Source organism: Aquarana catesbeiana, linkage group LG04, assembly GCF_042186555.1.
Source record: "Aquarana catesbeiana isolate 2022-GZ linkage group LG04, ASM4218655v1, whole genome shotgun sequence".
NCBI classification, from domain to species: Eukaryota; Metazoa; Chordata; class Amphibia; order Anura; family Ranidae; genus Aquarana; species Aquarana catesbeiana.
This window is the reverse complement of record NC_133327.1, coordinates 346001186-346023538: the sequence shown is the minus strand read 5'-3', so window position 1 is coordinate 346023538 and position 22353 is coordinate 346001186. Positions and strand designations below refer to the sequence as shown.

The window sequence follows — 22353 nt, the reverse complement described above, 5'->3', positions numbered from 1 at the left end:
ACACAAATAGAGCTTTCTTTTGGTGGTACTAAATCACTTCTGGGTTTTTTATTTTTTCCTAAAAAAAAATAAAAAAGACCGAAATTTTGAAGAAAAAAAAAAGGTTTTCTTAGTTTCTGTCAGTAAATTTTGTACATAACTAATTTTTCCCCTTCATTGATATGCGCTGATGAGGCGGCACTGATGGGCACTGATGAGATGGAACTTATGGGCACTGATGAGAAAGCACGAATATACCGCACTTATGGGCACTGATAGGCGGCACTGATAGGTGGCACTGATGGGTGGCACTGATGGGCACAGATAGGCGGCACTGGTGGGCACAAATAGGCGGCACGTATAGGCAGCACTCATGGGCATTGATGGGCAGCACTGATAGCCAGCACTGAATGACATCACTATTGGCCACTGATTGCTGGCGCTTGTGGCCACTGAGTGCTGGCACTTGTGGCCACTGATTGCTGGCAGTGGTGGGCACTCATTGGTGGCACTGGTGGGCACTTAATTGTAATCAGGGCACTGATCAGTGCCCTGATTACATGCCTAGATGTCCTCTGCGAGGAGATGCTGCTGATCGGCTCTCCTCTCCTCACACTCTGTCAGTGTGAGGCGAGGAGCGCTGATTACTGGCATCTCTGTGTTTACATGTGACCTGCTGTGATTGCACACAGCCAATCACATAGTTAAAGAGCCACGGCTCTTTACAGAGATCCGTCATATGACGTCCATCCAGAACGAGAGCCGCACCACCCAGCCGTCATTTGACGGTGGGTGGGTGGCAAGTGGTTAAATACCTTCTTTAGCTCTGTGTATACCAAAGAGAAGGGGGGAGCTCATGTCCATAATGGGGATGGTGATGCAGCCCCAAATGATCCACAATGGCTCAAAAGTGATATGGCCCAGAAATATTTAGACAGAATAAAGGTGGATAAAGCAACGGGACCAGATGGCATCCACCCACCGATCCTAAAAGAATTGAGCTCTTTCATTTCAAAGTAATTGTTTCTAAGTTTTAGGGACTCGTTAATGACTGGAATGGTACCACTGGATTGGCGTAGGGCCAACATGGTTCCTATATTTAAAAAAGGGACCAAAGTCTAACCAAAGTTTAACTTCTATAGTTGGGAAGATACTGGAGAGTTTAATAAAAGACCACATAGATGAGTCCTTGCTGGAAAAAAAATATTTTAAGCAACAGACCACATGGATTCATGAAAGACAGAAGTTGTCAAACAAATCCGATTTCTTTTTATGAGGAGGTAAATAAAACCTTGGAAAGAGGGGAGGCTGTACATGGTATACTTGGATATTGCAAAAGCATTTGACACAGTTCCCCACACATGGCTCATGTGTAAGGTAAAGTCTACAGACTTGAAAAGATCAATTTGTAAATGGATAGAAAACTGTCTAAAAAGACCGAATTCAGAGAGTAGTGGTTAATGACTCATACTCTGGATGGTCTAAGGCTATCAGTGGTGTACCCCAAGGTTGGGACCCTTACTTTTAATATATTTATAAATGATATAGGGTCTGGGATTAAAAGCACCATTTCATTGTCTGCAGATGACACCAAGCTATGCAGTGGAATAGCATTCTTACAGGATGCCTCCAACTTACAAGTCGACCTCAATGCACTGTTTAATTGGGCAACTATGTGGCAAATGAGGTTTAAGGTTGATAACTGTAAAGTTATGCACTGGGGAGAGAGGGATCTGGGTGTTTTGGTAGATCATAAGCTTAATAATAATTATAATAGCAATGCCAAGCTGCAGTTTCCAAAGCGAGCAAAATCCTTTTTGTATTAAGAGAGGTATGGACTCCAGAGAACAAGATATAATTTTGCTCACTTTGGAAACAAATCATTAGTAGGACCTCATCTGGAATATGCAGTTCAATTTTGGGCACCAGTTCGCAAAAAGGATATCGGGGAACTGGAGAAAGTGCAGAGAAGGGCAACCAAACAAGAGCTACGGAGGAGCTCAGCTATGAAGATAGATTAGAGGAACTGAGTTTTCTCTTGAGAAGAGGAGATTAAGGGGGATATGATCAATATGTATAAATACATAAGTGGTCCATATAGTGAACTTGGTGTTGAGTTATTCACTTTAAGGTCATCACAGAGGACAAGGGGGCACTCTTTACGTCTGGATGAAATATGGAAAGGTTGCTTCACAGTAAGAGCTGTGAAAATGTGGAATATACTCCCTCAAGAGCTGGTTTCTTTCCTAAATGTAATATAACTGGGTACTAACATTTATAGGTAAAGTTGATCCAGGGAATATCTGATTGCCTCTCAGGGGATCAGGAAGGAATTTTTTCCCCTGCTGGAGCAAATTGGATCATGTATTGCTGGGTTTTTTTGCCTTACTCTGGATCAACTGTGGGTATAGGATTGTGTATATGGGATTGCATATTTTATTTTATTTTTCCCTTTTATAGGTTGAACTAGATGGATTTGTGTCTTTCAACCTGACTAACTAACTAACTTTTTTGGCAGGGAGCAGGTACTTAGTTCTGACGGATACATGATCCCACTTCCAGTCAGATTGGCGTGGCGATCCAGGTAGATGTTCACCACCCCCCTTTCCCCTGCAGCCTTCTGGGACATGTCACAGGTCCCAGAAAGCTGCAGACCATTCACAAAGCACAGCATGGCCTGCACATGCACAGTGGGAAGCTGGCTGTGTAGCCATAAGCAGTCACAGCCAGCTTCCCTAAGTAAACATGCTGACACCTAGACCCCAAGATGGCCAAAGAGCCGGCTTGGGTGAGGACAGTGCTGGATCCATGGACAGGTAAGTGTACTATTATTAAAAGTCAGCAGCTACTTCATTTGTAGCTGCTGACTTTTAATTTTTTTGTCTTAGACTAAAGAACTTCTTTAAGTACCCTTTCATATTTACACATTTATTACCAGTACCCTTATTTTGTATAAATGATTTCCAAATTATTGGGTTGTTTTTAAATAGCCAAAAATGTTCCCTATACAATGTTATATCTGAATGTGAATCTATCATAAAACAGTCATCAAAAAAGATAGTTGCATAAACAGTATGCTTGTATCACCCTAGAATGCTTGTTTATGTAGCAGTAATATATATGGGATTACGGCTGTTTTAAATCATTATCATAAATGTGTCCACGTTCTATAAAGGGAAGCCCAGTGCATAGTCTCAAATGTATGTTGGAAATTCCCATTAAAATTCCTATGATACTTAGTGCTATCTAGTGGCGAAATCTGGTATTTTCCATTTTAAATCAATGAAATACATTCAATCAGTGCAAAAAAAAGCCTAATACATTTTTTTAGCCCCATTCGCTGAACATGCATTTTACTGGACGAATTGCTATGTAAGTTTTTTTTACACTCCTGGGTGTCTAGTCCATTCTCAATAAAGAAAAAAGTGCTGACAGAGCTGCAAGCATGCAAATATAAAGTAGCAATAAGAATCAAATTTCAGATGGATCTTATGCGAATTCCACAGTAAGCATTTCAGAACCAGAAACGAATGTGTATATTAGACCAAAGCTATACTTTTTGGAACTTTACATTTAGAAGATGCAAATGTTCCTTGTGGTACTTTTTATGCTATGTGACCTATACAGAAATATACCTCTAATTCACAAACAATTTACATTTATCCTTCTAGAATCTAGATTACAAATAAAAATCACTGTTCTCGTAGTGCTCTCCTCTATTCTGTTCTGCCATAGTCTGGTTTTCTTACTATTTCCGTAAAATAACTGTTTCATTCAAAATCAATATATGTTCTTGGGATAAATTGGTTAAAACCCGACTACGAAATGAAGATAGCAATAATGTGACCATAAATCTGCTAAATTTGTTTGGACCAATATGCATGCTACAGTACAGGGGTGACATATGCAGACCTTCTAATACAGTGTATATTAGGCTGCTTTACCTGGTACTCTGCTTCTGAGCTTCCCACTTTTCTTCACCAACTGACCTACAAGAACTACAAGAAGTTCAGCCACAGCAAACTGAATATATGTATTTATGTGGATTTTAAAATATAATACTAGGTTTCATTGTTTTGATAAATAATTCATGATGCAAAGATTCCATTACAGCAGGCCAGAAAATGGTACGGGAACCATCAATTTATTTTTGAATGCATAAGGTAAACTACGGGGTAGATGTCACCAATAACCTATGTCAAATATTTTTTGATGTATCACAATCTCTTTAATTAGAGAAAAATATCAACTGGTAAAACAAACATCAAAAATGGTCAAGGCATTAAAAAGCACATAAAAGAATATGAACTACATAAAGTAGGATTACATTTACATACTGTAGACATTTGTGGAGATAAATGATCTTTCAGAAACAAGACTCTATAATAGCTCAGGAAACACTATGCAAACAAAATATGTTTTTTTTTTTTCAAACTGAACTCCAAGCAGATATAAGAGACACAAACTACTGCACCCCATTAATTAATACTTCATTAAATATATTTTAAATGCCATGTACAATAACATTATCACTCTCTTGCAATCCCTGTACTGCTCAGGTCAGAGGGGGAAAAAAAGAAGCAGCATAAGGTGCCAGCCAATTTTGCTGCATTGCTTATGTGCTAACAAAGATCATGCTGATAGGAGGAGAGATCAAAGTGACAGAGAGACTAAGGCTGTCCGTACATTATGCCATTTTTTTTCCTTCAACCTGTGGTGTTGACATGTTGATAGAGCAATTCCTCCCACTGCCCTATTGTATTCTAACAGTGTGAGGTTTCCCCACTGTCAGAATACAATGATCACTGATGCCGCCTATAGCCAGTGACAGTGATCCTATAAAAAAAAAACCTGATAGGCTGGTTGTACTGAAGTCAATCAATAGATCAACTTCAGTATGACCAGCCCGCCCATAGATGGATTGAAATTTGTCCAGTTCCAGTTGAACCGTCCAAATTTTGATCCGTCTATGGCCGGCTTTACTTATCAGTCTGTTGTTTCTCCTTTACCTATCTAATCACAGGCTGGGACAGGGACAAGACCTGTAAAAATGTTGCTTTACTGTAGCAGACAAAAGTCAGAAATTACATTTTGTTCCCACAAATAGAGATTTCTTTTGGTGGTATTTGATCACCTCTGCTTTTTTTATTTTTTGCTAAACAAATAAAAATAGTCTGAAAATTTTGAAAAAAAAAGTTTTTCTTTGTTTCTGTTAAAAACTTTTGTAAAAAAGTAAGTTTTCTCCTTCACTGATAAGCTGCACTGACGGGCACTGATAAGGCAGCACCGATGAGGTGGCACTGACAATGGACACTGATGGGTGGCATTGATATGCAGCACTGATGGGCATTGATAGGTGGCACTGGTGGGCACTGATAGGCAGCACTGATGGGTGGCACTGATATGCAGCACTGATGGGCACTGATAGGTGGCACTGGTGGGCACTGATGGGCAGTGATAGGCGACACTGATGGGCACTGAAAGGCTGCACTGATTGGTACTTATGGGTGGCACTGATAGGTGGCACTGATGGGCACTGATGGCTGGCACTGATAGATTGCACTGATAGGCATCACTGATGGTACTTGCACTGGCAGGCATTTTTAATGGGCACTGAAAGGAAGCTGCCTGGGCACTGATTGGCATATCCCTGGTGGTCTAGGGTGGCATACCTGGTGGTCCTGGCGGGTTCCTGGAGGTCCTGGGTGGGCATTCGCGGAGGGGGGCTGTGCTGATAAACAATCAGCACAGACCCCCCCTGTCAGGAGAGCTGCCGATCGGCTCTCCTCTACTCGTGTCTGTCAGACGCGAGTGAGGAAAAGCTGATAAATGGCTCTTCCTGTTTACATCATGATCAGCTGTGATTGAACGCGGCTGATCATGTGGTGAGGAGCCTCCGTCAGAGATCGGTGATGTGGTGTGTCAGACTGACACGCTGCACCACCGATCACCTGGGCTGCATGCCCCCTAGGGCGCACGGTCGTGACTTATCCTGCTGGACGTCATATGAGGCCCAGTCAGGATAACTGAATGGCCTATAGCAAAATGACGGCCGGGCGGGAAGTGGTTAAACAGCTATGAAGAGAGTGAGGTAAGCCTGTGTAGAATTAATGAAAAGCTGTTTTATTTTTGCAAAATAAGTACATTATTGCTAAATTGGTACATAGGGGAGCTGGAATTTAGAAAAAAAAAGGTGAACTTAGCCTTTAATTGTGGCTATTGCTCTAAGCCTTCAAGAACGAGGTGTAACTTGTAACAAACTGACATTGTGACATCACACTAAGCTTAAACTATGACAAAACTATAACAAGTCGTACTGCACACTTACTTACAATGATCCCAATGCTCTAGGGCTGATTTCCTCCCTGTACTATCCTCTATCATCTTTGTCACATGGAAGGAGGCATTGATACTCACTGAAGATCATCTGGTCACACAGCTATAATCTCAATAAACTGTCTGACCCTAGAGAACTATTAATATGCTGGTACTTAACACCAGCAATAATATATAAATATGAACAACATTACTTTACCAATTGCTCTCACAGGTGTGGAGTCCCTGGCACCATTCACCAAATCTGATGGTCCTGTCCTAAAGTTCAAAGGCTGTGAATAAGAATATATCACTTTATCAACATTATAGTCTATTACAACCTCCATAAATATCTCAGGGTGGCCTTGCTTTACCAGCAGCAAACAACATCCCTAAGCAAGCACTCTACACTACTTTTGCACATCTTAAATGCAACCAAACAACTGTCAGAACATGAACATTCACTACACTTCAATTCCAAAAAGTCAAAAACAGGCTTAATAACGTATTTCCAATAGGAAACATCTAGTTATCCTTTTGGCCAGATATACAAATTTCTAAAGTTATGGAAACCAACAATCGGGGGCCTCAAACCAGTGTACCAAACTGTACCTGCATGCTAGCGAGGGAAAACCTCTCTTCCTTTTTCACACTTTTTGTCCTTATTTTTCTACATTTACCTTTTTTCCCTTTACTGGGGTTCTGAACCATGACTGAATAAATGCACAAGGACCTCGGTTTCCAGCTTTGGAAGTGAAGGAGATCCAGCTAGGGAACAATTTTAAGGTTACAAGGAACTATGGAAGAGGACTTACTAGGTTGCCTGCATACATTACTAAGTATAAATGTAACTTCTGTTCCCAGGTAGGTTACATAACTCTGGGTGGGTAAGCATGCAGGGAACAAAGGTGATTAACTGCTTAACTGAATAACTACTAATACCTAATATCGTGAATAACTCAAAAATTACATAATTCCTTTCTATAAGTTGAGCAGCACAAGCGTTGATCCAGTCCTAGTGCTTCAACATCTATGGAATTAGACCTATCTTATGTATGAATGTACTGATTGGCAGAGTATTGAGAAGTACTTTACCTGAAAAAAAATGAAAAAAGGTCACGTAATAGTGCTGAAGTTAATATCTGGCTGGTTCTTATATGCTTGAAATAAGCAGTGAAGGTTTTGTGCTTTTGTTAATGACAATATATTGCTACCACAAAGATACTTTATGTTATTTGAAAATTATTATTGCACTGCTAAACCCAAAATATTCATGTGCATCTAAATAGAGGGTAAACTGATACATTAATTATCGCTTTTAAAGTATATATCTTATCTGATGACAACAAGAAAATGCACAAAACCAGAGGACTAATAAGTGACCCCATATAATATTGTTTCCTTAATCTATGTGAGAGAAAATAAAATATAATTGGCTCCTGCTATGTTTTTCAGATTCTTGCAAGAGAAAAAAAAAGAATACAAAAAGGGAATTAGAAAAGCTGCTGTGAAGGTCACTGAGTGATAGAACTTCCTCAGGGCAGTGAATAAATTAAACCCAGTGAAAGAAAAAAAAAAACGAAAATGTGATTTCCAGAGTGTACAGCACAAAGTCTAAATGACAGTGATTGGCAGGCAAACTATATCCATGCAATATAGAAGACTGCACGTTCTCATTTACCTCAGTGTAGGCAGCGAGCGCCCATTAAACATCCGTCTGATGCCCAAATTAACCTTCTTGGCAAACTGAAAGAGGCACAAACTATCATAATCAACCTTTCATTATCACAGCAGCCTCTAGTTAAAGGGTCAGAATAATTGTGCCATCAGAGCACTGATTGTTTTCAATCAACAGAAGGCTCGAGTGACAGCTCATTGATAGAGTAGTTTGATGAAACCGCACCAAGCCTAATCAGAGCAGATGAAAGGAAAGCATGATTGGTGCAAATGAACAGTCGTGCCTCTCTTTTTTCATTTACAATGTGAAATTACTCTTAAAATCATGGCTCCCCCATGCCCTCCCTGTATGAGGATCTCTAGAAATATCTCTGACATGTTATGAGTTTTGACACAACAGACTCAGAAAAGCCCAGGTATAGTTATACGCTAGAGATTCAAGTGGACGTGTCACCTAATTTTAACAAATTTGCTTTAGAAAATTGCAAAATGAGTATGGATTTGTAGTATGTAACCTAATCTGTTATTGTTGTTTGATTAACAAAGCAGTTTGTCACGCCATATATTGTTTGAGGAGAGTACCTGGGCAGAATGGCAAACCTTGGATATTTATTTAAAACAAGTGACATAGCACAAACAGAAATACAGATCAATAGTATTGTCTCAGGTCTGTTCCACTTAAGAAAGGGGAGTTAAAAACACAAGAATATTCAACATGCATTTACATAATGAAAAATGAGAAACAAACCCACTAATCTCTATATGAACTGGTGTTAGAAAAAAATGGTTGTAGTTAAATTGAAGTAGATATGCAATTCTGCAACACCCTGGGTAAAAAATGAAGTATGTAAGTGATCTGTGATCATATGTTAAGGCACAGGAGATTTATGTGGATGATAAGGTGTTCTGCAAACACTATAATTTGGCTAGTTAAAGTTTAAAAAAAATCTAAATTTGCAAACATTTCAAATTTAAAGCAAACTGTAATCCCTTCAATCCAGAGCAGTACGACCAAAGAGTTTTTATGTGAGGTTCCAAGACAGACCTACAGCAAAGCATAATTTAATAAAATGCTTCATTGTTCGAAAAGATATTCTTCTGGGAACCACATCTTTCAGGATCTTAAAACTATCATAAGGCAAAAGTTAAAGTGTATCTATGGTCAAAATGATAATATTAATTTCCAGATTAAATTTCCATTATTTCTTGCTTTCTCCTGTTAACATTAACAATCTTTAAGTTTTTAAATTTACTTTGTGAAGATCCCAAATTTCCCTTCTCTTCCTTTAATTCTGTCACATATTTACTATGCCTGGTGGGTAGACACTGCTGTAACAGAATTCACAAAGTCTGCCTTCTCAACTAGAGGTGCTGAAAGGAGGAACAAAGTTCATACAGAAATTACTAACTGCAAGCAGCAAAGTGCCATGGGATATGTAGTCATTAGAAATTGAAAGTAAACAGCAGAGGAGAAGCTGCAAAGCATGCAGGGGATCCAGCAAGCTGGGGAAAGAAACTAGCAGCGCAAATAACGCAACAACATTTTCAAGTACGTTTATATTGGATTGCCAAACATAACTATCGTTTGTTTTGCTATTACAATGCTGAATTCATTCAAAAAATGCAAAGTGTTCTCTGAATGGCGCCTGTGCTGTGGAGCCAACCTCCTGTGTTCACAATGCATGAGGGCAGCGACTCAGCACAGGACCTGGAAGCAAGTGGAGATCACAAGATCACTTGGGTAGTCTACTTCAGTGATTTCCAGTTTCCAGGGGCACTGGCAAAGTATGGTATATACTTAGTTACACTGTCCAAGCTGGACCAATGTAACTATATTCAAATATACCTTACTTGGAATTCTACTTTAAAATACCATAAAACATTTCTTTAGTATCTATTCCCTGAATAAATGAATGGTTCGCTAGAGTATAGATGTTTTTGTCTTCATTGGATCAAGCCAAGAAGAGTTCATATATTACAGTACTAAGCTAACATTCATCAATGGAGAACATGCATCAGTTGAGTTACTACAATAGGAAAGAATATGTATATGTGTAGCATTTCCAGATAACACTGGATGAAAGGAGGATTGCGAACAACTCTTATTACACATTTAAATTCCCAGGCTAGCATACACTGGGACTTATACTAATATGAAGTCATATCTTGTTTGGAATGCTCTTGTCATACTAATTTTCAGATGCATATATAGTCTAATTGATCAAAAAGTATCTTATTTATCAAATCTTTTCACAACATAGAGAATAATTCAGCTGAGAGCCTGTTCAATAAAGCAGTGCCAAACATAGCATTAATGTGCAAAGTGTGATAACCTAAAGCAATCATTTACATGTCAATCATTGAAGTATATTTTTTATGTTTTGCATAAACAAGGGCATGGTTTGAATCCCTGTCAGGTTTTTATTGTTCATATACACCAGTTTGCACTGCACTGTTGCCCATCGCCTATATGAAGGACTGTGCTGACCCACACTGGCACTGAATCAATCCAAAGTTAGAGAAAAGCCAGCATTCCAAGATGCAGACAAGCAAAGTAGCAAAAAGTTTACCTAAATCCCATAATGACCAACATTTCAATGGCATGAAGGTCAAGGTGATGAGATATGCAACAACCACATATTGTTTACCACAAGCGTATATACACACATAATAGGAGCTAACAAGCTCCACCTGGGACCATCCCACTTGCTTAGCAACCCCATATGTATGTTCCTGGGTTCCAATTAGAAAACCAACAAATTTGCCGAAATGTAAGGAAAAGGGGCTCACTTGAGATGAAGCAATGCTGTCTGTGCAGAAAAAAAAGGTATTGTGTCATGATCTGTGTCTCAGGAGTGTTATAGCACACTCCAGAAATGGCTTGACAGAACGACAGAAATGACTTCACGTCCTGTAATGCCACACACACACTTGGTAACATCATATTGTGCATGTGCAGAGCACAGGTGGAGATGGTCCATACTGGACATGTGACCATGGCCACAACAATAAATAACATAAAAAGAGAATAATTAATAAGGATGAAATGCACGCTGGACCTACTTAGGGACTGCCTAGTGTTTTATGAGTGGGTGGAAGCAAACTATACACCTACAGTAAATGAATGGAGCAATGTCATGCCACACTAAAAAACAAAGTTATATCAGAAACTCAAATAATGGAAATTATAAAGCCATAATTTAATACATAATTAGTGGATAAGAGAAACAAGCAAAGCCTATCCTAATGTTCATATAGGTAGCACAACAGTGACAAACTAGTATTCAACAATTTTAGTTTGGATCCAAAAAGACTCCCTTTGTAGAGACAGTTTGTTCCTATTGCCACCACAAGTGGATCTAGGAAAATGGTCAATCACCTTGTCTTTGCTAAAGGGTTTGTTTTTACAGGCAACCAATATGTCAGTCAGGTGCTTCTGAAAACGTAATTTGAATAAACCTGTGATCTAGCAACATGTAGACCCAACAACAAGGACATATCAATTCTGACATCTAAAGCATCCTTTTCTACTGGAAATGGAATGATACATTTTGAAACTTTTCTTCGGAATCTGGCCTGATAAATAAATGTTTACCGCCTGGCTACTTTCACACTGGGGCAATGCTGGCATTCGCAGTAAAGCATTGCTCGTTTTAGCAACACTTTAACCGCTGTTATGTTTATGTTTTCAGGCGGTAGCGAGGCGCTTTTAACCCCCAAGAAGGGGTTAAAAAGGGGTTAAAAGCGCCCGTGATGCGGCGCTTCCGAAATGCTTTTCTGGCGGTGCCCTTCAGAAGCGGTGCCCATTCATTCCAATGGCAGGGGCGGTGTGGGAGCGGTGTATACACCACTCCCACACCGCCACAAAGATGCTGCTTGCAGGACTTTTTTTACGTCCTGCAAGTGCACCGTCCCAGTGTGAAAGCACTCGGGCTTTCACACTGGGGTGACTTGAGAGGCAGTTTTCATTCGCTTTACAGATGCTATTTTTAGCGCTAAAACACCTGAAAACTGCCTCAGTGTTAAAGGGGTATTAAAGGGGTCTTACACATGTGTAATGTATGTTTTCTGACTTCACTATTTCAAGGATGTACAAATGACTGTTGGTAAATTTTTGATACTATCAGACAGTGAGTTGTACATTTGTATAAATGGGTCCCTTGCAAGTCGGTTGGCCTTTTTGGTTGCTTATACAATAGCTGTAGTAAGGACCATCTGTGGATAGCCATGTTCCACAAACTGTTTACACATTTTGTCAATCTGTACAGGGGCTTTTTCTGCAGTGGATCTTTGTGATCATAAGTAAAATATGGGGTATGGAACATGCAGCAACAAAATTAGGGTGTGGTTTGCACACTGAATATTTGGTATGGCTTAAAAGGGTGTGGTAAATAGGGTCTGAGACTACTTGCATTGTCTATAATGGGGGAATATACAGTACAGAGTACATAATGATATGTTTTGGAATAGAGAATGTACAGCACAGAACAAGGTGGTGTAAAATAAAAGTGTACAGCAGAGCAAATTACCCTTTACAGGTAAAATACTCTGGACCACCAGTCAGCTTGCTTAAGGAAAAGGCTTAGTAAATACATACCTACCATAATTTATTGCTGGCTAAATAAACATGCCTATTGTGATCATGTATAACTTTAATGGTGAAATTCACCACCATGCCCACAGTAGAAATGTTTATATATAACAATAACATAATTACAGGTATTAGGAATTTTTCATAATAGCAGCACTGTCTTTAAATCAATCTTAACCTTTTGAAAGAGCTTGCCTGGCATCCATCCATAGCTAGTAACAGTAAAAAATCCCTGCCAGATGTTGCACGGGAAGCCATAGCATTGAGCTGCTGACAGTCGCTTGCTGACTAGATGTGCCTGTGTCATAGAGGGCAGGTGAAAAATTGGCATAAATTGAATAGATCTTCCCCTTTTTGAGCTGCAGCCACAAGTGACAGGTGTGGCTGCAACTCTGGATGGATTAAACTCTCATCATGTATGTGCGGTACGTTAGAGCACAATGGGCCCCTTACTCATTGGAGTATGTCACTGTCCTTGTCCCTATTAAAAACATTGACACGTAAAAATTAAGAAAGATTATTTTCTTGTAAATGCTTGGGGTGGGCACTGGAGAAAGGAAGGGCACAATACCAAGAATCAGAACCAACAGACGGTCACATCAGGGAAAGTGAGGGCCTTAAATAGAGTAGATTAACAACAATATTAACATGTAGGGACTAAGAAAAACACATATTCATGAAAACCAAGCAGAGAGCTCTGCTTTATCAAGAAACTGTCATCTATGTACTACGGTCCTGGTACACAGGTGTTGGCCCAAAGTACTTCTCTGCAATCGTGCCAATAAAAAATTTCACAAACAATGATGCTACTTAGTTCTCCAACTCAGTGCCACACTTTTGATTAAATATTGCAGATGAACGATACTGTTTTTTTTGTTTTTTTTTTAATTGTTTATTTATAACAGGAAAAAGGCCCACATGGACCAACATAATACAAAGTAATACATAGGACAATATATCATCACATAAACAGAATTCGTGATACAATGTCATGTCTTGGTTAACAGTGCTGTAGATATCAATTTTCATCATGGTAGGCACAATTAGAACACTGAATCCAAACATTGTTTCTTGCTCGTCTTGTGGCGGCTCTGTGGTTACATCTGAGAAGTGTGCTTGGAATTATCCTAGAGTCCTCCACTTTGGGAGAAAATATATGTGCTTTTAAGGTGTGATATGGTGGGATGTTGCAGTCCCATGGGCTCCGTTCCTTCTTTTTCCTTTTTCTAAAGTAGTGTACGAGTGTCCTACTGTAAAAAAGACAGAGAAAATAGTAGGAGAAGAGATAGAAAAGTAGAAGTAGAATGATAGGGAAATGGGAAGGTAGAAAAGAGGAGGTTTAGGAGGTAGTGGAGGGGGGGAGGGGGGGAGGGTTTTCCCAGTGAGCATGGAGTGACGGGGGGAGGGGGGGTCTGATCAGAAGTACATCTGTAAGGCTCTATGACCCTGTAATAATTGGTTAGGGGCGGTACGCTGTGTTATGTGTGTTCATTCATCTGCTGTGGGCTCTCGTAGACCCTCAGCCGAGTATATGAATATATTCCACAGCTGCCAGGTTTTGGAGAACTTCTCTTGTCTGTTCTGCGCTCTGTGGATGAGGTCTTCCATTTTTTTGATTTCCTCTACTTTTTTTGAGCCATAAATCAATGGTTGGTGGAAGTGGGGATTTCCAGTGTAATGGGATACAGGCGTATATTCTTGCGGGTATGTTTGACGTGTGTAGGAGAAAGAATGCTGGGTCGTCTGTAATGTTACGGTTTGTGAATTTTTGTACTGTCTCCTGGACTGTTTGCCAGAAGTTTGTTAGTTTAGGACATGACCAAAAAATATGTACCAAGGTCCCTTTTTCTGCCCGGCATCGCCAACAAAAGTCAGACGCTACCATCTTGATAAGATTTTGTAATTAGTCTCCTGACTTTTGGCGCATATGGAGGATTTGTGTGCAAATCTAAGAATGTGTTGTCTCTTGGTGGTCTTAAATCGGTAGTCTAGTTCCCTTTCCCACTTAAGTAGGCCCGGGGGCAGAAAATCTGCTGGGGGTGTATTTAAGAGGTTGTAAGTCAGGGAAAGCATGTGTGGTAGCACCCCCCGAGGTAGTACAGAGGTCTTTCAAAGTGGTGAGTGGTTGGTTACTGTCTGTGGGGGGCTGGATGGAGTTAAGGAAGTGGCTCAACTGAAGTTATCTCAGGAAGTCCAGGCGATACGGGCCCGTGTGGTCACAGAGTTCTGTGATTGTTTTCCAACGCCCTCCAGAGCTAGAGTGGGAGGCTTGGTGTAGACCCGCGTCGCCTAGGCCCCGAAAGAACACGTCCTGCAATCCTGGTGTAAATTGGGGGTTTCCCAGTACTGGATACAGAGGGGAGTTCAGAGAGGATAGGGATGCCTGAAAGATGAGCCAGGCACAGATTCCTGATATGTTTCTAATCAGCGGATGGCGTTTGACTTCTGCTGGTAGGGCCGGGTGGCACCATGGTGCTCTACAAGGGGGACTATATTTTGGGATTGCTCCAGTTGGGTCCAGAGCTTGGTTTCTTGGTGACGACACCAATCTATAAGCTTCCCCAGGTGTACTGCCTGATGGTAGGTGCGGATATCTGGTAGTGCTAGACCACCGTATTTTTTGGGGAGGACAAGTAATTTGTTTGTGAGCTGGGGTCTTTTTTTGGCCCAAACAAATTCTGTGAATACTGATTGCACTAGATTGAAATAGGCTGCAGGTATGTATATAGGCAGTGCTTGCATAAGATAGAGAAGTTTTGGGAGTATGGTAATTTTTAGAATGTTGCAGTGGCCTAGCCAGGAATGTAGACCTGTGTGCCATTGGTTCAGTAGTGTTTTAATTGTTTTCAGTAGGGGTGGAAAGTTTAGTCCATAGAGTCTTGAGAATGTTTTGGGGATATGTGTACCTAGATATTTCAAGGCCGTGTTTGTCCATTTCAAATTAAAGCTGGATTGGAGATGTATAAGCTGTGATTGCGGTATCCCTACACCCATCGCCTCTGACTTGGCCAAATTGATTTTCAGGTTAGAGAGCGCCCCGTACAAAGCGAATTCCCGAAGTAGGTTTGGTAGGGATACTGTAGGATTAGTGATGGAGAACATAAGGTCGTCCGCATATGCAAAGAGGGACAGTGCAAAGAGGAGGGGTGAGAGTGGGCCCCCCTGAAACATCCCGTTAGTGATAGGAAATGGGTCTGATGTCACTCCATTGGCCCTGACCCTAGCTGTCGGTGTTGTGTATGTTGCCGTTATCCATCTCATCATATTGCTCCCTATGCCCATGTGCCGTAGTGTTGTAAACATAAAGGACCTGTTTACCCGATTGAATGCTTTTTTAGCGTCAGTGCTTATAAAGACACTTGGTGTTTTTGTGAGATTGGCTGTGTAGAGCAGGTTCAGGACCTTGGTGGTATTGTCTCGTGCCTCCCTGGTTGGCACAAAGCCCACTTGGTCTAAATGTATCAAGTGGGGTAGGTGCAGTTGCAGCCTGGTAGCTATTATTTTGGTAAACAATTTAAGGTCAGTGTTGAGTAGGGAGATTGGGCGGTAGCTCCCGCATTGGGTCGGGTCTTTTCCTTTCTTGGGAATGACAGATATCTGGGCCGGCAGAGTGGTATCATGTAGCGCGCCCCCCTCGCTAAGGTCCTTAAATAGTTTGATCAGGTGACTTCCTAATGACGGGAGTAGTGTCTTATAATACTGAATTGTATGACGGTCTGGTCCAGGGGCCTTTCCTGGTTTGGTGCTCCCTATGGCTAGTTGTAGTTCAGGCAACGTAATTGGATCATCTAGGAGGTCACATGTTTCAGCTGGTAGAGTGGGCATTAGGGAGGTAGTTATGTATTCCACCATACGTTCTGGGGGTGGTTGTGTCATAGTCAAGTTATATAGTGCCTCGTAGTAAGATTTAAATTCACGGGTGATTTGTTGGGGCAAGGCTGCTTTTTGTCCTGTTGGGGAGTATATGTATGGTATGCAGGATGCCAATTTTTGGGCACGTAAGGATTGTGCTAGCTATCTGCCACACTTATTTCCTGATTCGTATACCTTTTTTCGGGAGATTTGAAGTGCCGCCTTAGCCTTAAAGTGGAGAAGATCAGTGATCTGCGTGCGTACTGTGTCAAGCTCATCTCCCAGTTGTCTGGTTGGGGCCTGTTTGTGTTTAGTTTCCAGTGTTTGTAGTTTGCTGATTAGTGAGGTCATTTGTGCAGTCCTTTGTTTTTTAATCCTTGCTCCATGCTTTATGAGAACGCCTCGGATCACCACCTTGTGCGCCTCCCATACTAGGCCCGTGTCACTGTCAGTGGAGTCATTAGTTTGAAAATAGTGTGTTATTTCTTTTACCACATCGGCTAGCACTTCTGGGTCCTGTAGGAGGTTCTCATTAAGTCTCCATGGCTTCCTTTGTCCTCTGTGAAAGTCAGTCAGGGCGTATCACATCGTGACCAGAGCATGGTCTGACCATGTGATGGATCCTATAGCGGTGCCTCTGACTGCCTGAAGCTGGCCGTCTGGTATTAAGAAGTAATCTATACGTGAATACGTATGGTAGGGGCGGGAGTATGATGTGTAATCCCGGTTACCAGGGTGAAAAAGACACCAGACATCTATCAGCTGAACGAAACTGTTCAACAGAGCCAATTCCTTCATTGCTGGGGATGTTAGTCTAGAGCACACTGATATCCATAATGGCTAGTAGAGAGTTAGGGGAGAAATGTCCAGCTATATACATTGATGATCAAGTTGTTTTGTTGGTCACATTTTTTTTTTTTTTTTAAAGAGATCTAAGTTTCCTGCTGCCCCATTCGAGTTTGCGGTTTTGGGGGACCTCTGTTGTGAAGAATGTTGTTGCAATCAATGGAAATATTTTTGGAAAAGAGCATTGGGGTTGATTTACTAAAACTGGAGTGCAAAATCTGGTGCAGCTCTGCATAGAAACCAATCAGCTTCCAGGTTTTTTGTCAAAGCATAACCGCTTCCTGACCGCCTCACGCAGATATACTGCAGCAGAAGGGCATGTACAGGCAGATTAACGTACCTGTACATTGCCCTTTAAGAGGCGGCTTGTGGGCGCGCGCGCGCCGCCGGGAACTCCGTGACCGTGATTGCGAGTCCTGCGGACCGGATGTCCGCGGGGATACCCGCGATCGTCTCACGGTGAGTAAGAATGGGGAGATGTTAATGTAAACAAGCATCTCCCTGTTCTGCCTAGTGACACTATCACTGATCTTTGTACCCTGTGATCGGGAGCGGAGATCAGTGTAGTGTCACACACAGCCCCTGCCCCCCACAGTTCCAATCACTCCCTAGGACACACTTAACCCCTACAGTGCCACCTAGTGGTTAACCCCTTCACTGCCAATGACATTTTTACAGTAATCAATGCAATTTTTTAGCATTGAGCGCTGTATTAATGCCAATGGTCCCAAAAATGTGTCAAAATTGTCCGATGTGTCCGCCATAATGTCGCAGTCATGATAAAAATCAGTGATCGCCGCCGTTACTTGTAAAAAAAAAATTATTAATAAAAATGTCATAAAACTATCCCCTATTTTGTAGACGCTATAACTTTTGCGCAAACCAATCAATAAATGGTTATTGTGATTTTTTTTACCAAAAATATGTAGAAGAGTACATATCGGCCTAAACTGAGGAAAAAAAATGTGTTTTTATATATTTTTTGGGGATATTTATTATAGCAAAATGTAAAAAATAATGCGTTTTTTTCAAAATTGTCGCTATTATTTTGTTTATAGCGCAAAAAATAAAAACCGCAGAGGTGATCAAATACCGCCAAAAGAAAGCTCTATTTGTGGGAAAAAAAGGATGTCAATTTTGTTTGGGAGCCATGTCGCACGACCGCGCAATTGTCAGTTAAAGTGACGTAGTGCCAAATCGCAAAAAGTGCTCTGGTCTTTGGCCAGCAAAATGGTCCGGGGCTTAAGTGGTTAATAGAACAAGCTGAAGTTGGAAGCTGATTGGCTACCATACACCGCTGCACCGGAATTTGCACTCTCCAGTTTTAAAAAATCAAACCCACTGTCACAAGAAATTGATGACTTATCATATAGTGGTCAGTTGCCTCCTCTTTGTCTTGAGAAATGTTTACTACGTGTGTAGGAGGCAGTCAGCCAAGGATGCATTTGCCTTTGGCTATAGTCCTGATGCAGGGCTTTGTACTTTTTGCAATTATTGCATTTCACTTTATCATTGTATGCTTGTATATCCAATTCTGTGCATTTAATTGTAGAGGGAATGTTTGTCTGTTGATCTAACTAGTCTTTAGTGTCAGTTCAAGTGATGTTATCTCTTGATTCAGCTGACATAGACGTCCGTGCTCCTATCTCATTTCTGCTTCCCAATATGTTATTGGGTAATATTCCCAATATGTTATTATTTTAGAAACCACAAAGTGTATGGGACCTACATTCAATAAAATCAAAGTGATGTGCACAAGCATCACAATTCATTACATCCAAATTCATGAATCCACAGGTTGCATTAAGGTTGTCACAGTTCAAGTTCAACCACAGTCTCCTCTAAATACTACCTTTCTATAACACAGAATAAGGTAGCAGAACCTGTAGATTTATAAAAAAAAATAGTTCACCACGATAAATTACATAAATACACAGGTTACGTATAGGTTATCACAGCTTCGGGTCATCCACAGTCTCCTATCATGTCTTTATAAATAAGATTGTTATATTAAAATGCATAGGTCTATAAAAAAACTAGAAATTAAGCCTCTCCATGTGCATCTACACCACTGCATTCACCTTTATAGTTTTATTGCATGCCTTCAAGAGCAACAGTGAGCAGCAAAGTACAATACCATCTTGTTAACTTGCTTTATTTGGTCACCCTAATTAGGAATAATTGTCAAACTTACTCAAAGGGTTAGGTAGCATACCAGTGCCATTCAGCTGCAGAGTGTCAGATCTGCAGTGACCATTATGATCCTGAGACCTGTATGCAAAGAGCCTTGTTTTTTGGTCCAATCTGTAGCTTCAGCTTTACGGCTCACTGGAGACCTCAAACGTACTCTTTGATTGCTTCCCTGCATGTTCTGCATTCCACACCTTACAACTACAGCAGGCAGTGCTTAATCTTGGCCTTTACTTTGGGAGTGATTACCACCCCTTCAAATGATTAAGCAAAACACTTCTCCTTGTGTTATAGAAACACAATGGGGTTCATTTACTAATCCTTGGGAGTGCAAAATCTGGTGCATGGTAGCCAATCAGCTTCTAACTTCAACTTGTTCAATTAAGCTTTGACAAAAAACCTGGAAGCTGATTGGTTTCTATGTAGAGCTGCACCAGATTTTGCACTCTCCAGTTTTAGTAACTCAAACCCAATGTTTTATTCAAGAACAGAGTAAAACTACTCACAAATATATAAAGAAGAACAGCGTTAAAGGAACAAACCTCCTAGTAATGACCATCTGCCTGAGGCCGGCACCCAAATACCTCTAAATTCTAGTGATTTCCAAGTCCTATACCAATGCGCTTTGAAGGGGTCTCCTTCATCTGGGTCTCTTGATGAACAAGAAGATGGAGTGGATTTTGACATGTTTACTTGTTTGTAAGTAGTTTTATCTTGTTCTTGAACAAAACTTGTTTATATAACACAAAGAGATGCATTTTACTTCATCTTTTGAAGGGATGATGATTCAATTTCTTCAGAATTAAAAGAATGTACATCTGTAATAACACCTTGTTTCACTTCACCGCTGACTAAAAAAATTGCATAGAAGTGACAGTCTTATACTACGTCATTGCCAAATGCATATTTGAATATCGCAGAGTCCCAGTGGACCTTGTTAGTTTTCATTATGTGTCTACATATACTCATGGTTCACATTACGTGGTTGTTGCTTTATCTCATCACCTTGACAAAAGAGATTTATGTGTCTGTTCCAAAACATAGGTCTATATGGGATTCTAGTAAACTTTTTGCTACTTTTTGAATAAAATATGGGTTTGTATCTTCACAGGGTGGTACTGTGGATACGGGTACTAGTAGCAAAGTGCCACGTCCTAGTTAAGTCTAGATAAAGAGTAAGGAAAATTCATGGACTTTATAGGCACCAGAGTAAACACGTTGTTTAAAAAAAGTCATACATTTTATTACAAAGTTATTAAAAACTCAATACAACTCAAACGATATAGTCTTGTTACCCATATTAAGCTATTATCATCGACTGAACCACCATAGCAAGACTCTGCCCTAGTTCAAAATGTGTGCAGCAATGGAGTATGGCTGCCAGTATCCAGGAGGACTTGGTGTAGGTTGATGTAGCTTATTCAAGCTACTTTTATTTGCTACTTTGCATTTCTGCATTTTTTTGCCTTCTGTTACCTTACTTTGCTCTGTTTACTGTTGTTGTCAGGAGAGAAACGTGATGCAAAGAGCATAAAAACAGGAGTCCCAGGTATCCCAAATGAAAAGAAAAAATGTTTTTGCTATAGACAAATTTTAAAGTTACTAAAGTTCATTCAGTGAAATATAATTGACTAGACAAGTGTTTACCAAGAATATATATTTTAAAGAAATAACTGCTTTCGTGGAGATGGTGGTAGCAATGGGTTTTTGAGGAGGAATAGTAATGACATATTGCAAAGTTAAAGTATAACTAAAGGCAAAACTTTTTTGGGGGGTTTTGGATAGAGTGGAGAGGGGTTAGAACAACTGTCAGTTTTTATTGCTGTGTGCGCCCCCATTAGGGAGATTCACCCTCTCTATTTGTCCTGTTTACCATTATTATTGAACGTTAAAGTAAAAAAAAATATCAACTTTTGGGTTGTCCCCCGAAAAGAGAAATCTTCCAATGGGGACACTAGTTCTGGTGACCTGAGGGTCCCTTAATTTACAGGGATTGGGGTTTTGATGACACAAATTAGAGCACACAGTAGATATAAGGCTGGAGATACAAGGCCAGACTCCTTTTTGATCTGGTGTTCTAGTATAACAATCAGATTTGGATCAAGCCATGTGGTCTTCTGTAGAGGGAAATAATAAGCAATTGCAATGGTCAGAAGTACAAATTTTTGCCCACAGAGATTTTTCAGGATGTTGTAATATATTACTAGTATGGAACTGCTAAAATCAAAATGATTTAATAAAATAAATATAACTGTGGCCTTACAGGAAAACTCTAAACTAATCAACTGACTGACTGGATAGTCTTTCTTTACACTAGGTTCTCCGAACAATTATTATTAATTGACCCAATAGTAAATCATATATCAGTCCTATTTGACTTTGAAAAGAATATATGCTCAATTTGAAGAGTTAGGGCTAGTTTACACTTGCTTCAAAACATGGCTTCGGGCACGCTTTGTTAAAGCTCTCTGAATGCCAGTCAAAACCCCTGTCACCAAATAAAATGGTTAGCTTGCAGTCCTGTTTACAACTTGCTTTTGCTTGAGGCTTCGATGAGGCTTTAGTTAGGCTTCAGTGGGACTTCGATGGGGCTTTGGTGGAGCTTCGATGGGGCTTTGAAGAGCCTTTGGTGGGGCTTCGGTAATGCTTGGTGGGGCTTTAATGAGGTTTCAGTGGGGCTTCAAGCGAACTTTGCCATAGACTTCTATGGAGGCTTTGAAGACACTTTGAAGCACCACTAAAGCTACATGGGGCATAATTTTTTGAAGCGAAGCTGAAGCAAAGCAAAAGCAAGGTGTAAACAGGACTGTAAGCTAACCATTTTATTTAGTGACAGGAGCTTTGACTAGCATTCACAGAGCTTTAACAAAGCCTGTCCGAAGCCTTGTTTTGAAGCAAGTGTA

General features: G+C 40.5%; 1 protein-coding gene across 3 annotated transcripts in view; it reads right to left on the bottom strand.

Annotated features, from left to right (window-relative positions):
- Positions 1 to 22353, bottom strand: part of KLHL32 (kelch like family member 32) — a 318383-nt gene that overhangs the window by 105097 nt on the left and 190933 nt on the right. Inside the window, exon 7 of one of the 3 annotated variants that reach the window (XM_073626976.1) lies at positions 13430 to 13812. The exons of the other annotated variants lie outside the window; for them this stretch is intronic. Within the exon in view, the coding sequence (XP_073483077.1) occupies positions 13810 to 13812 (3 nt within the window). The 3' untranslated portion in view covers positions 13430 to 13809. Of the gene's footprint in view, positions 1 to 13429; positions 13813 to 22353 lie in introns of those variants that run through there. 3 annotated transcript variants of the gene reach the window in all.